The sequence below is a fragment of the Triticum urartu genome, chromosome 5A (genome assembly GCF_056163025.1).
Source record: "Triticum urartu cultivar PI428250 chromosome 5A, HENAU_Tu73, whole genome shotgun sequence".
NCBI lineage: Eukaryota > Viridiplantae > Streptophyta > Magnoliopsida > Poales > Poaceae > Triticum > Triticum urartu.
In genome coordinates this window covers 472,871,378-472,886,014 of record NC_141877.1, presented here as the reverse complement: position 1 = coordinate 472,886,014, position 14,637 = coordinate 472,871,378, and the positions used below count along the sequence as shown (strand labels likewise).

Sequence of the window (14,637 nt, the reverse complement as noted above, 5' to 3'; positions counted from 1 at the left end):
GGCTATAGTTCATGATTTCTTTTTAGTTATGTAATTTAGAAAATAAGTTGTTATTGTCCAATCATACCATGTCAGTATAGGTTACGGAGGACGGTAAGGTGATTATTAGTGAAAAAGCGTAGGTCAAGCTTGATATGTTTTAATCTGTAGTTACCTAACCTCTTGTACAAAGTAGTCATGCATTTTGTGATTATCAAGCTTCAATTGCATGATGCTTTCGTTCATTAATTCCATCTTTTTTAGGTTCTTCATAAGCAAGGTTGACAGGCGGCAACTATCTACGTTGTAGGGCCTATTGGAGAAGACATTCATAAGAAGAGATGCTTCCAAAAGTATATGCAATATAGCCCGTAGCAACGCACGGGCGTACTACTAGTATACTGTATATACAGAGGAAGTATTCAAGGGTAACACACGGCCTACTTACACAGGAACCATAGGGTACTTATGATAACTTGCATATGAAGTTCGAGATCATGACAGCGGTTCAAGATCATGGCATCGGCGGCAAGGCTCCACAACATTTAGCTCGACTTCGGAGGGAACTTTTGGCTCAACATATGTCCTAATAGCCAAGAGCCCTTTACCAACTTCCACCAGAAAATCAGCGCGCAACTGCAAGCACTTTCCACTATAGTTGGTCAAACAGCTATGCCAAGGATGTCCTGTTGTGGTGTCCAATGTAAGGCACTTAAGTGACGTTGTATTCTCAATGACATGGCATGTTAGCTCTACTACGCTCTTCGCAGAGGAGAAACCAATGATCTTCACTGTCTTAAGCCTATCATGGCGGTGTCCTGGTATCTGCCTCAAATTTGATGTATCTCCGACGATTGATTCATGCAACATCTTTCTCTGCAACACCTAAAGATGACATGCCAATATGGTTGGATTAATAGTTCCATCATTGTAACTAAATGTAACATCCCAAATTTTCAATTTGGAATGTTATACACTAGATCATCATTGCATATCATATTTATTGCATTTTGGTTGATCCTAAAAATTTCACGCAACTCAAGAATCCTCGGAGAGAGTTGGGGATTTCGTTATTTTCATATTTGAGTTGTCTCAAATTTTGAAATAGGATCATTTGATTTTATTTATTTTATCTTCAATTATTTCTATTACAAAAATATGAGAGAGAATAAAATGATTTTCCCAAAATAAAGAAATATTGAGGATTTAATAAAAAAATCAGATAAGATTTTATTTTGGTTTTATTTACTATTTTATTTGAATTTAGGAAAAATGCGCGTTTTTCAAAATTGCATTTAGACCCCAAATAAATGTTCATCTTGTACGGCTTGATTTTAGAAGCCGGGAAAAATTTATTTCGGGAATTTTGGAGTCCGTTTAGTATTACTTTTGTTTTTTCTGAGCGTAACTATTTAAAAAAAAACGCAACCGACCTACGGGCCGTGTCCGACCCGGACACTAGGCCTGTCCGGCTTTATAAGCCGGGGAGGCCTGGCCGGACCCCCCCCCTCAAACCCTAGCCGCCTAGCCCGCCGCCGCCCTGCCGCCGCCGCCGCGCTGCCGCCTCACCACGCCGAGCCGCCCCGCCGACGCACCGCCGCCGCCGCCGCGCCGCCACCTCGCCGCCCCGCCGCCGGACCCCCGCCGCCGCCGTCGCCGGAGTTGCCGGAGATATTTTTCGCCTCCGGTTTTTCTCAAAAAAAAAACGTTCGGTTTTTCCGACGGTTTTGTTCGTTTTTTTAGTTTCGTTTTTTTAAAATAGATCGGTTTTTCTGGTTTATTTAAATAGTGAGCGTTCGTCCGTTCGTTCGTTTTAACGAACGTTCGTCGTTTTTCTTTTTCTCGGATTAAATCTGCGATTTTTTCTCATCGCGATTTCTGATCCGATTTTCGTTTTAGTCTAACTCTTCGCTCGTTTATCAGAATCAGGCGATTCAAGCGCCTGGAGTTTCGTCTCGAAACTCTCTTTCCGTTTAACCAACTCAAACAAGTTTTTGCCGCTGTAAAAATTGCCTTAGATCCAAAATAGTAAACGAAGCTTGTTTCTTTTGCCGTTTGTCTTTCGTTGCTTCGTTCGATTTGATTTTTTTTGCCAACCGGAGTTTTTAAGTTGAACTTTCTGGTTAGATCTCTTATTTGAGTTTTACCTGTGCATTAGTTGAGTACTTATTGTATGCTTGTTTGTTTACGATAGAGTACCCGGAGTGCGTCGCTTGCTACTTCGAATCGCTAGGTTTCCCGGATCATCAGCAAGGCAAGTAACACTTGGATCATGTTTTCCCTCTACCCAGTTTTATTACATTAGATCAATCCTCACACATTGCATGATTATGATCTAATTAAATTGCGAATTGGGAAGTAGTTGAGGTAGTACCTATTACCTGTTATTTTCAAACCTTTAGGAGTTACTTCTATGTTTGCTTATTATGTCATGCTATGCTAGTAGACGTGGATTGGTGAGTGAAATCCATGACAGATGTGAGATTGTTAATTAATGGTTTACTTAGGTGGCAACTTAAACACACATCTGGGTGGATTGAGGTACCTGGGTATTCCAGGATTGCCTGTTTTCTTTATGGACCGCCACACAGGCTCAAAGGGATCATGAGATTATTTATGCTAGAAACTTCCGTGTGCAGCCACAACCTATTATGGGCTCTAGCATAGTTGATTAAGTTGTGCGAACTCTTACAGTGGTAGACTAGCAGATGTAGGGGAAAGTAGGTGTAACGGTCTACCCGATCGTAAGGTGCTAGCGCTTCTGAAAGACTATGTCTCGGTCATCCGTCTTCTCAAACACCATGTAGTGCGAGAAACCAAACGGAGGCAATCGAGTCTTGTGGGAAAAAGTGCGCAAACCTCTGCAAAGTGTATAAACTAATCATGATTAGCCGTGTCCCCAGTTATGGACATCTTGAGTATCTAGTACCTGGATTATCATGTGCATCTCAACATGTTACTCTAAAATTAATTTTGCTGGGTTTTGTTTAATGATGATTCTTAATTGGGATTGAGAATGCTGTCAACCATTCTCAATGTTTAATAACTACCATAATAGTTAAATAAAATTTATTCCTTTGTAGTAGAGAAAAATTGGCTTTACGCAAAAAAAACTGTAACCATAGAGTTTTCCACCAGCCAAACATGCATATAGAATAGCTGTTTCATTTCATTACTCTCTATGTGTTACTTTCTCAGCATATTCCATATGCTGACCCGTTTCGGACTGCAACGTTTATGTTACAGACTTTTTAGACGACGATTAAGGAGTTTTTAGGTCGTGGTTCTATACTCAGTGATGCCGTTGGAGTTGATGGACTCACTTATCTTCCAAGCCTTTCGCTGTTATCGTTATTAGATGGCCTTAAGCCACATTTATTGTTCTCTTTTGAGACACTCGATGTAATAAGTGTGTGATTGCTACTCTGTTATAAATCCTTCAAGTACTGTGTGGTGTCAGCATTACTGATCCAGGGATGACACCGGAGCACAGAGATTGGACCATTTAAGGTCTGGTCGCTACACTAAATATCCTTGCAAGATGGAGAGTGACTTACATTCAGGACAAGGGTCTTCAAGGAAGGAGAAGCATCAAAAAGGGATATTAGAGAACAATAGTCGTAGGTCGGGGAAAATGTCATTGCATTAAGATCAACACTCAAGTGCTTGAGATGTAAGAATTTGCTAGGTAACACCGGTGTATCAATTATCTACACAAAAATATCTCAAATCAATCATACTATGCAAATCAAAAGTGTAAAGATACCAAAGGATTTAGTGTATACCTCACGACGTGAACATAGAGAAAGAGCTTCAACATATTGCAAGTTGGACAAAAGATTAGTGCATGCATAACTGACAACACCGGGGAAGGACATGTCAAACTTCTTGAATTGCAATGCTACTCCAAGTGATAGTTGTACTTGGCGGAGACCCATAAATCCAAAATTAGATAAGATTGGAGCTTCTATCTCTATAACCTGCAGGCTGCTGCAGTGAAACACTTCCAGGTATTTGAGCTGTTGCAGATTAAATGGTATCTTTAAGCAAGTTATGTTATTGCAATTCTTGAGTTGCATCCGTTGCAAAGCAAAAAAATTGTGAAGAAGGGACCCCATCTGATCCCTCGTAATATTAACATCAAATAGCTCAAGTCTTGACAAACTTTTCAAGCACAGCCCGACAGTGGGAGAGAAAGCACAACAAGAAAGCTTTAGATACTGAATCAATTTTCCATTCTCATTAGCCAAAAGTGACCACGGAAAGTTATAATGCTTTCGTGACTTTGTAGATAGCTGAACAGTGAGTTCTTCAATCCCTGGTGTAATAGCAGTCTGAAGCTAGCCATCAAGGTTACATACCTTGTCATCATAATAACGGAAAACAATCTCGAGTGTTTTGATGGCAATGCATGAGTGATTTTTCAAAATGTTGTCAACTCTGCTGGTGAAATTGCTTACTATTTCATCCTCTCCACATGATCTTTCATCCATGCCCAGTGCTTTCGCGTTGAAAGCAAGGTTTGGATAGCATCTCCAAGAACGTTTAAATGCATGAGACACGCAGGCAGCTCGAGCAGCATCTTGCATTGGCAGTAGGGAGAATATATGACACCAGATATCCTGCATGCACAAACATGTGAGAAAAGCTGAACATGGCCACGAATAATTATTTCAAATGGACAAAAGAATGAAAAAAACCACAGAGTAACATTTTAGCCCAAGTGCTTGCACATAATTGCAACGCGATACAGAGGCACACTATGCAATTGTGCTGACCGCTGAGTAAAGGGTGGTTACTTTCCTAAATGTCTTATTACTGGTTCTGAAAGATAGTCTTAGTATCGGCTAGTTACTACGAGTGAAACCATTGCATTTCGTCGAACTCACATGTACGCACATTTATGTCGTATGGCGAGGCAACTTCATTGACACAACCTAATTTCGTCATGATGGCAAATTAAATGACTACTTATACAGAGCACCATCCACTAACACCGCGATAAAAGGTTGCGTGCAGTAGCCTTAGCAGTCTAGCACTTCCAACAATAGCGACGTATCCAAAAAAATCCGTCCAAATTGACCACTTCCCAGTTCTGGTACTATGAAGGCGTACACTTTACATGGTCCTAAACTCGCTCATAATCCAGATGCGATCATGTTAACTGGAACAGTCTTACCATCAATCTCTGTTATATAGATATAGAAGTGCAAAACAAACAAGGATGGAGATAACTGTGTCACCGCAGAAGAAATTTTCTGTACAAAAAAAATATCATTTCACTGCAGGAAATGAGCAGCTGCCCTTATATCAGAAGGGTTGCTCGAACTAATGTGGATCAAGATTATTTACTGGTTTAAGAGCCCAATGTCAATCAGACTAGTAAAAATAATGCGGTCAAAATATTGAGCTTTTAACGGGAAGGAGTTGTATAAAATAACATCATAAGTCAGATTATTAGTAGGTATGTACACTCTGGATATTTATATACTGTAGCAAACATGGGCACAAAAATGGCTAGTCATCTGAATTAAAAAAATGTATCAAGGAAAGGACGGGGCCTCTCGTGAAGATTAAGTTCTAACACTCATGACAGGCATTTTTCTGCAGGCAGTTCAAAGAAAACAAACAAAGCTACTAATGCAGTAGGATTAGAGCATTCATAGCCCATCATCACCGTTTCATGGCGTACCTCTGGAAGATGTGGCCCAGGGCATTGCGGTTCACCACCTTGGGAACAATGGTCTTGTGTGCAGGTTGAGTCCTTTCTGTGAAGCGTTGAATCAGCTGGTCCATCTGCAATACATAATGCATGATCAGGTGGAAAGTTACAAGAAAAGAAAAAGTGAAGCATGTATATGCACATGCTGACAGAGAAATAGTTCTTCTCGTCCAACTTTAGTCAACAGAAATAACGCTTTTCGAGCTAGACACCCAAGTTTCAATTGAAGAAAAAGACTTTTGAATGACCATATACATACATTGGTGTAAAACATTGTGATACCACCCAAGTACCCCGTACATCGTCGACGGTGCTCAAACAAACAAAACAAGACAGGGGAACACATAATTCAGAGGGTGCATAGAGAGTCTGACTCGGTTTCCCCTCTGTTGTGTTGCCAAGGATCGGCATCCACCTGCTAACTTTAGCATGGAGGAAAACACATGGGGCCTCTCAAATCCAGTGTATGTTTACTGTGTATTTGAGTGGCTACACTGATGTTATAGCAAAACAAAATCCTTTTACACTACCATAGAAACCTAGCTTACCCAAACAGTTTCTTCTATTTATTGAAAAAAAGACACTAGATTAAACCAACCTAAAAGAATCTGATTACCTTACATGATCTTGTTCAGAAAAAACTGGGGTACAGATGAAAACAACGTGACTTACCATGGGGTTGGATTTGCAGGCGACGACTTTCCCGCTGCATCGACATCACCCGATTGAGCAATGGTTCGACGAGACCTAGGGTCGAGAAATATGGGTTTGGATCTCGCGAGAGCGAGTATGGATTCCCGATTCGAATCGAACACGGCGCGGGAGCAAATTGCGTCGGCGCCGGCGGAAGGGTAAAGTAGGATTACTGACCTCTCACGGAAACGGAAGGTACTTTGATATGGGCCAGGATTCCCGAAACTCGTCCTCGCTCATCACGGGCCCGTTTTGCTAGTGCCTCGCACAGAAACGAAAACTGAAGCCATCTTCTTCCTCTGTCCTGCTCCTGCCCTCTACCTTTCGTCTCGATCCCCTATTTCTCTTATCCTTCACACGTCTGGCCATCGTTGTGGCAACGGGTTGTTACACCCGCCATTTTTATTCCCCCTCTTGATCCCCTATTTCTCTAATCACGACCCTCTATCCTTCTCTAATCACGTCTGGCGATTGTTGTGGCAACGGGTTGTTACACCCACCATTTTTATTTCCCCTGCTTGATTTGGTAGGAGGTGATGGGGCGGCTGTGACGACGACGGAGGCGACCATGCGCGCCATCCAGGAGAGCCTGGTGCAGATCAGCATGACACATGAGGCGGCGTTCCTGACCAGTCACATGACACACCTGCCTACGACCTCGACCGTGTGTAACTGACCAAGTGTCACATATCTTCAGACGACTGCCATCGCTCCTTGCCCGAGTTACAGTCGCTCGGCGGCCGATATCCTCCTTTTTACCGTTTACCATCCAGTTGTTGTTAATCCTGTTTACCGCACCCGTCAAAAAGAAAATCATGTTTACCACCACTTATCTGAAGGTTAAACCCTCCCTATGTAAGCCAGGTTGTGTTGATGATTTGATTCCCCATTTCTGCCATTATGTTAGAACAATACACATACAAATCCCCTACAAAATCGATGGCGCCCCGCCGCTATGAGTACAGTGCTTAAATCTATGCAACCCCAATGTTCTCGTGATGCACCTGAAGAACAACCAGTAGTAGGTGAAACAGAGCACATCAAGTCACCTATACTACAGCAGGCTCAAGTAGAACATCAAAATGCTAGAACTGATCTTCTTTGAAAACAACTGGAAATGGAGATATTTCACCTATCAGGATCACCAGACCATATGTACCTCCTGGCATGCGTACACAGCAGGCACCAGAAAGTGGAAATGAACACACTCCCCAGAACCAGTCCCAGCACAAGCTTATACTCCAGCATGTAGCCAGTTCAATCAACACAGAGATATTTGAAAACATATGAACAGGAATTGAAAGCCCGGTTCATGAAACCCATCACAAAAGGGCCTAAGGTGGATTTTCCCAGGTTTGAGGGGACGGATCCAGTGGGATGGATTCGACAATGTGACAAATATTTGCAGATGGCTGCTGCACCTGAAGAATATAAGCTGTCTCTAGCTCAACTTTATATTGCAGGAGAGGCTGACGTGTGTTTAAGAAGGTCAGGACTGTTAGAGAAACTGTTGTCATGGACTGAATTCTGTTCTGAGCTGACAAAAAGGTTTTCCTCCCATGGCTATTGACCTAAAAATTGAAGGACTGATGGCTGATGTCCAGGATGAAAATCCTGAACTATCTGAAGCTTCGTTTGTTAGGTGCTATGTCAATGGACTCAGAGAGGGCATAAAGCACCCAAATTAGACCTGACTGGTGCTTATATACTGAGCCCCCCCCCCCCCCCCCCCCCCCCCCCACACACACACACACACACACAAAAAGACCCGTGTCCCTTGCACAAACTTCTATAAGAAACCAAACAATGTTGTGCCTCAGAGATATGTTCATGTTCATATGCCTGTCCAACAACAACCTTTGAAACAATTAGAGCTGCCAAATGTTAAGTTTCATAAAACTAGAAAAGTGGGAGAATGTTGGAGATGTTGTGATAAATGGGTTCAAAGACACAAGAGCAAATTAGTACCAAATATTCATATCATGCAGGAAGATCATACTGGCCGACAGCAAACTGACACTGAAGAACCTGAAATACAGGGAACAACACAGAAAATGTGATGTTCATTTCTGCCCAAACCATCAGTGGTGCTCTCCCCTTCCACACCCACTGTGGTCATCTATCTCAATGGAAAAAGAGCAGTGGCTCTACTGTATGCTGGGAGTACATCTTTTATGGATCAACAATTTTCGGTCCATTCCAGTTATACTTTGCTTGCACCTACACCTAGAAACATTGCAGCGGCAGGAGGTCTACTTACATGGCAACACACGAGCCTCATGTTAAACATTGGGTTTGGGGTGTATAACCCGGGTAGCAGCAGCAGCAAGGTTCAACGTTCTAGTTTAACTTACACAGGAATCATGGGGTACTTATGATAACTTGCATATGAAGTTCAACATATGATCAGTGGTTGATCATGGCATCGGCGGCAAGGCTCCACAACATTTAGCTTGACTCTGGAAGGAACTTTTGGCTCAACATATGTCCTGATAGCCAAGAGCCCTTTACGAACTTCCACCATAAAATCCCCGTGCAACAGCATGCACTTTCCAATATTGTTGGTTAAACAACTATACAAAGGATGTCCTGTTGTGGTGTCCAATGTAAGGCCCTCAAGTGACGTTGTATTCTCAATGATATGGCATGTTAGCTCTACTAAGCTCTTTGCAGAGGAGAAACCAATAATCTTCACTGTCTTGAGGCTATCATGGCGGTGCCCTGGCATCTGCCTCAAATGTGATGTATCTCCCACGATTGATTCATGCAACATCTTTTTCTGCAAAACCTAGAGACGACAGGCCATATGGTTAGATTAATAATAATGCCATCATTGTAACTAATATCATTGCAATATGTACAGTAACTTACATTCATGACAAGGGTCTCCAAAGAAGGAGAAGCATCAAAAAGGGATATCAAAGAACAGTAGTCATAGGTCGAGGGAAATGTCAGTGTACTAAGATCAACATTCAAGTGCTTGAGATGTAAGAATTTGCTAGGTAAAACTGGTGTATCAATCATCTGCACAAAGACATTTCAGATCAATCATAATATCAGCAGTCGAAAGACAATCATACCATGCATATCAAGGATTTAGCATATACCTCATGACATGAACCTAGAGAAAGAGCTTCAACATAGCGCAAGCTAGACGGAAAATCAGCACAAACATAGCTGAGAACACCAGGAAAGGACAAGTCGAAATTCTTGAATTGTAATCCTACTCCAAATGATAGTTGTACTTGACGATGTCCCCTAAACTGGAAATTAGAGAGGTTTGGAGCTTCTACCTCTATAACCCGCAGCATCCTGCCGCCGTCAAACACATCCAGATATCTGAGTTGTTGTAGATGAAATGGTATTTTCAAGCAAATTATCTTATTGCAAAACTTGAGTTGCATCCGTTGCAAAGCAAAAGAATTGTGAAGAAGGGACCCCAATTGGTCCCCTGTGATATCAACATCACTCAGGTCGAGTCTTGACAGGCTTTTAAAGCATAACCCGCTGGTGGGAGAGAAAGCACAACGAGAAATATTTAGATACCGAATCGTGTTTCCGCTCTCATTAGCTAAAAGTGACCACGGAAAGTTGTAATATATTCCTGACTTTGAAGATAGTTCCACGGTGAGTTCTTCAATTCCCGGTGTAACGGCATTCTGAAACCAACTGTCAATATTACAAACTTTTGGCATTGTAGAAACGGAAACAATCTCAAGTGTCTTGGTGGCAGTGCATGGACGGTTTTTCAAAATGTGGTCAACTTTGCTAGTAAAATTTCTTGCTATTTCGTCCTCTCCACATGATTCTATATCTATGCCCAATGTTGTCATATTGAAAGCAAGGTTCGGATAGCATCTCCAAGAACGTTTAAATGCATGAGACACGCAAGCAGCTCGAGCAGCATCTCGCATTGGCAGTAGGGAATATATATGACACCAGATATCCTGTATACACAAGCATGTGAGAAATTATTTCAAATGGACAAAAGAAATAAAGAAAACCATGTTGAGTAACATTTTAACCCAAGTGCTTGCACATGATTGCAACGCAATACAAAGGCACACCGTGCAATTGTGCTGACTGCTGAGTAAAGGGAGGTTACTTTTCCTCACTGTCTTGGTTCTAAAAGAATAGTAGTTGGTTCACCGTGCAATTGTGCTAACTGCTGAAAGGCACACTGCAGTAGGATTGTAGCAGGTTGCAGCACTAAGGATATGTTCGTACTAAATACTCCTATTTACCAAGCACAGCTCAACCAATTAGTATAGTTGGAGCATTCATAGCCCATCATCAGCGTTTCATGGCGTACCTCTGGAAGATGTGGCCCAAGGTATTGTGTTTCACCACCTTGGGAACAATGGTCTTGTTTGCAGGTAGAGTCCTTTCTGTCAACCGTTGAATCAGCTGGTCCATCTGCAATACATAATACATGATTACAGGTAGATACTTATAGAAGATTGCAATACCACCCAAGTATATCGTTGAGGGTGCTCAAACAAACAAAATAAGACAGGGGAACACATAATCCAAAGGATAGTCTTGGCTTCCCCTCTGTTGTGTTGCCAAGGATCGTCTCAGACCCCATACCGACTAAGCAAGGCAGCCACCTGCCAAGTGCCAACTTTAGCTTGGAAGACATATGGGGCCTCCTCAAATCCAATGTATGCTTACTGTGTAATATTTGAGTTGCTAAACTGATATTATAGCAAAATTTTCATAACACGGGTACATATGAACATCGCACACAACATTTGATCTTTCCCCAAATTGAGCCATAAAATCCTTAGCTTACCCAAACAGTTTTATCTATGAAAAAAATGAAAATTTTACGCTCAAAATAGACACTAGGCTAGATCAACCTATAAGAATCTGCTTGCCTTACCTAGTCTTGTACCAGATGAAAATAACAGCGAGGCGGTGACTTACTATGGGGTTGGATTTGCAGGCGACGATTTACGCTCAACATTAAGAATATTTAATTTAAAAAATCAGGACCTGAACGATTATATGCATAAGCCTGATGGTTGCATATAATACAAAGATTGTTGAACCGGTGATTGCTAAGAGGTCAATTTCATGCATCAAATATAAACTGTAGTAGAATTTGATAATTCTAAGCTTGAAAGGAAACCTGGGTACAAAAATGATCTATTTGGTGTCGCCTTCTAGGAAATCTACCCTGTTCTGAAGGCTTGTGTAGATGAATTATTTTCTATGTGGAAAGATATACTTGTACACGCTGCGCCTTCGCCCGCTAATAGCGGCTAAGAAGCATGATCACCTAGAGCGCCATCACTGGATTTAACCAGAACAAAAGGCAAACAATTTTATACATGAATATCTATATGACTGCAGTCAGAACTAAAAGTACCCGATTTTAAATATGGGTTGGGTGGCCTGCTGGAGTGCAGTACTTGAGAGACTATGCTAGTGTAGTAAACATAAATTTGGCCAGTCAGCTTCTATAGGGAATGCAAAACACTTATGAAATAAGAAACAGAGAACATCTAAGCAGAAATAAGGTACATGTTTGCTTACGAATGGTACTAACATGATATATTTTCTGCCCGCCGGTAAGTTATCAAGCAAGATCATCAAATGTTTCTTTGTAGATCACATTGTGAGTATTGCCAACAGTTTTCAGGAGAGTTATTTTCAGTCAAAGCTGGAAGATGAAGACTGACTAAGAAATACTCACATCAGTCAAAATAAAAATCCTGGGCTGAAAATTTGAGATGTACATAACTACTACAATGTAGCAACGAACCCATACACTTTTTTCATTATCCCTGCTGCCTTTTGACACTCAAGCGGACATTTGTATTGGCGACTATAAGAAAACTGGAAAATATATTAGATAGAGCGGGCGGTGAGGTCCCAGGTGGGGGGAGTGGGGGAGGCGGCGGGGTGGCACTCGGTAGGCAGAGCGACCGACGGCGGTGTGATCGCATGCGAAATCATAGTCAGAACTTTGCATTTGAAGGTACACGCTCAGAGGAATTTTTTTTGCTCAGTGCCAAAAGTATCAAATGCCTAAAACTGAAAATCACATCCTGAACTGAGCATTTTATTGAGAATCGGCAAAATAAGTTAAAGACAACAGTACGAGAACAGGTGAACGGTGATCTGATTTCAACACAAAATACTCATGAAGAAATAAAATGGGTGGACAGTGGTTTGGTTTCTAAGCATAAAACTGATCATGTTTATGCCACACATTAAGCACATAATGTGTGCGTATTTGGAGCCTGAAACATCTACCAACTAAAACTACTCCCAAAAGCAACTTCAAGTTCAATCTTAAGACGTAACACATAAAGCTACAGACTACAATTTTGATGCACAGATTTAGCTCACTCAATCCAGTTTAGAGAGTACCCACACCCAATTCTGGAAAAAATAATGCGAGGCCCAATCCTCCGCTGCATCAAGCATCAACCATCATGAGATTGATTCCTTAATTGATCTGAAAACAGTTGCTTGGATTAATGTACTGTTACAACTTGATGTCAGAGGAAAGGAGGGATAAAACCTTGAGGAGCTGCATGTCCATGGCGTCCTTGACATCTCCTTGAAGAATCCCTTGACAACGGCGACCGTGATGGATGGGGAACTCCCATGGCGTGCCCCAACTGCATCTCCAGCAGAGAATATGAAGAGAAGGTGAGGTGTATGGGCAGCGAATCTCGGCCAAGAAGGAAGGAAGGACGAACCTGGGACCACCGGAGACACGCCGGCGAAGCCATGCCCGAAACCCTAGCCATGGGTGTGTGGTTGCGAGCGGGCTGTAGAGGCCGGGAGCAGAGAGTCTGGGTGGAGGGGAGGGAGGCGCGGACCGTCGGCAGCTTGGGGCGTGCCGCGCTGCGCCGGAGGCGCCGGAAGCAGCCGGCATGGGCGGCGGCGGCGGCGATGACTTCATAGGCGAGAGGGAGAGGAGGCGAGCCCGTGTGCTCTGTGTGTGGTTGTGTTTCCTTTTTTCTTTACAGAACTGCTTGGACCGCGCGTTGAATAGTCCAAACGACAGGGGGTTTTACGCAAAAATGAATCGTTTTTCCTGAGTACCACTTAAACAAGGACCGCGGGTTGATTTCAAAGAAATAGCGGGGTTTTTTCGCAAAAACACCAGCGACGTACGACCAGAAGCGATGCGTGGCTTAAAAAAGAATAATGTTCCTTTTCCTGCCAGGCGGAGTGGTTCGTCGAAAATTCCATCCTTGGACTGAGCATCATTCCATGAAAATGGTCGTAGTTGTCCCACATTTAATTGACTTACCAAATAAACTTATCTTTTTTCTTTGGAAGTCAATAAATGATTGCAAAATAAAATCCTAAAATATATTCAAATAGGTATATCATGGGCAGAATTTGGTAAACATTTATTTACAAAATCATATTAAAATATTTATATCCAGTTGCAACCAGCGGACAATTATTATTGTGTATAAAGAAGGACACTTATTTGTATGCATCGCTTCTGATTGTGTAAAACTCGATGAGTTTTCAGTTCATTTTGTCATAATTACGTCAGTGACTTTGTCAATTTGGAGATGGTGAATGCATTGAAAAAGAAAAAGTATGATCCGTCTGGACACATGACATACATCTTTATGAACCTTATATGCACTTCACGTTGTATTGTCAATTTTTTTTATTATTTCTCTAATCCACTTCCCAAGTCCAAGCTCATCACCTTTATCAATGGTGCATCCAAATCGCAATTCCTCCTTCCACCCTCACCCACACACACTTGCATTTAAAACATGTAACCACACAATTATATTTGTGTCAGTAAAGGATGCTTGCAGTTTTTGATTGCTTCACGGAAAAAATACACACAAACATCTAGAACAGTGAACTTGAGAAACTGGAAATACGAAAAAATACTTTCTTTCTCTAGATGCATGCAAGATGGAATGTATAGAAGCCAATTGACTAAATAAGAGAAATATCATATTTCTATTCCAACTTGGTTAACATCAACTGCACATGGATCAGTTAAGCCATCAGCATAAAATATAATATATGAACATCCATTATTAGCTTCAACATTTTTGCAAAACACAATGACTATAACTTTGTCGCCGGTAGGATCAAAAGTTAAGGCTTCAAGACAACCGATGACTCAACCTTCACCCTTTCTAGTAACCTCCTTAGCATTATGCATCATTTTGACAACCTGACAATACTTCACATGACAATTAGAAATCAAAAGACTGATCTGAATTAAAAATAGCATTGGT

At 41.8% G+C, this 14,637-nt stretch overlaps 2 protein-coding genes across 15 annotated transcripts; both read right to left on the bottom strand.

Moving 5' to 3' along the window:
* Positions 1-411: 411 nt before the first annotated feature.
* LOC125509842 (uncharacterized) lies at positions 412-7,512 on the bottom strand. Its single transcript, XM_048674866.2, has 5 exons — positions 6,374-7,512; positions 5,672-5,775; positions 3,765-4,601; positions 3,537-3,689; positions 412-864 (listed from the first exon to the last, which is right to left on the bottom strand). Exons 3-5 carry the CDS (start codon positions 4,095-4,097, stop codon positions 475-477), a joined length of 876 nt encoding a protein of 291 aa, XP_048530823.2. The 5' UTR covers positions 4,098-4,601; positions 5,672-5,775; positions 6,374-7,512; the 3' UTR covers positions 412-474.
* Positions 7,513-8,355: 843 nt separating this feature from the next.
* Positions 8,356-13,377, bottom strand: LOC125507143 (putative F-box/FBD/LRR-repeat protein At5g56810). Of its 14 annotated transcripts, none has more exons than XM_087521251.1 (8): positions 13,111-13,372; positions 12,930-13,029; positions 12,780-12,819; positions 10,707-10,810; positions 10,004-10,341; positions 9,502-9,901; positions 9,266-9,418; positions 8,356-9,182 (listed from the first exon to the last, which is right to left on the bottom strand). In XM_087521251.1, exons 1-8 carry the CDS (start codon positions 13,314-13,316, stop codon positions 8,790-8,792), a joined length of 1,734 nt encoding a protein of 577 aa, XP_087377377.1. In that variant the 5' UTR covers positions 13,317-13,372; the 3' UTR covers positions 8,356-8,789. The 14 variants fall into 14 exon arrangements, with proteins under 14 accessions (XP_087377377.1, XP_087377381.1, XP_087377376.1 ...); XM_087521255.1 differs by having other exon boundaries at positions 10,004-10,053; XM_087521250.1 differs by having other exon boundaries at positions 9,502-10,341; positions 13,111-13,377.
* Between the last annotated feature and the right edge of the window lie 1,260 nt (positions 13,378-14,637).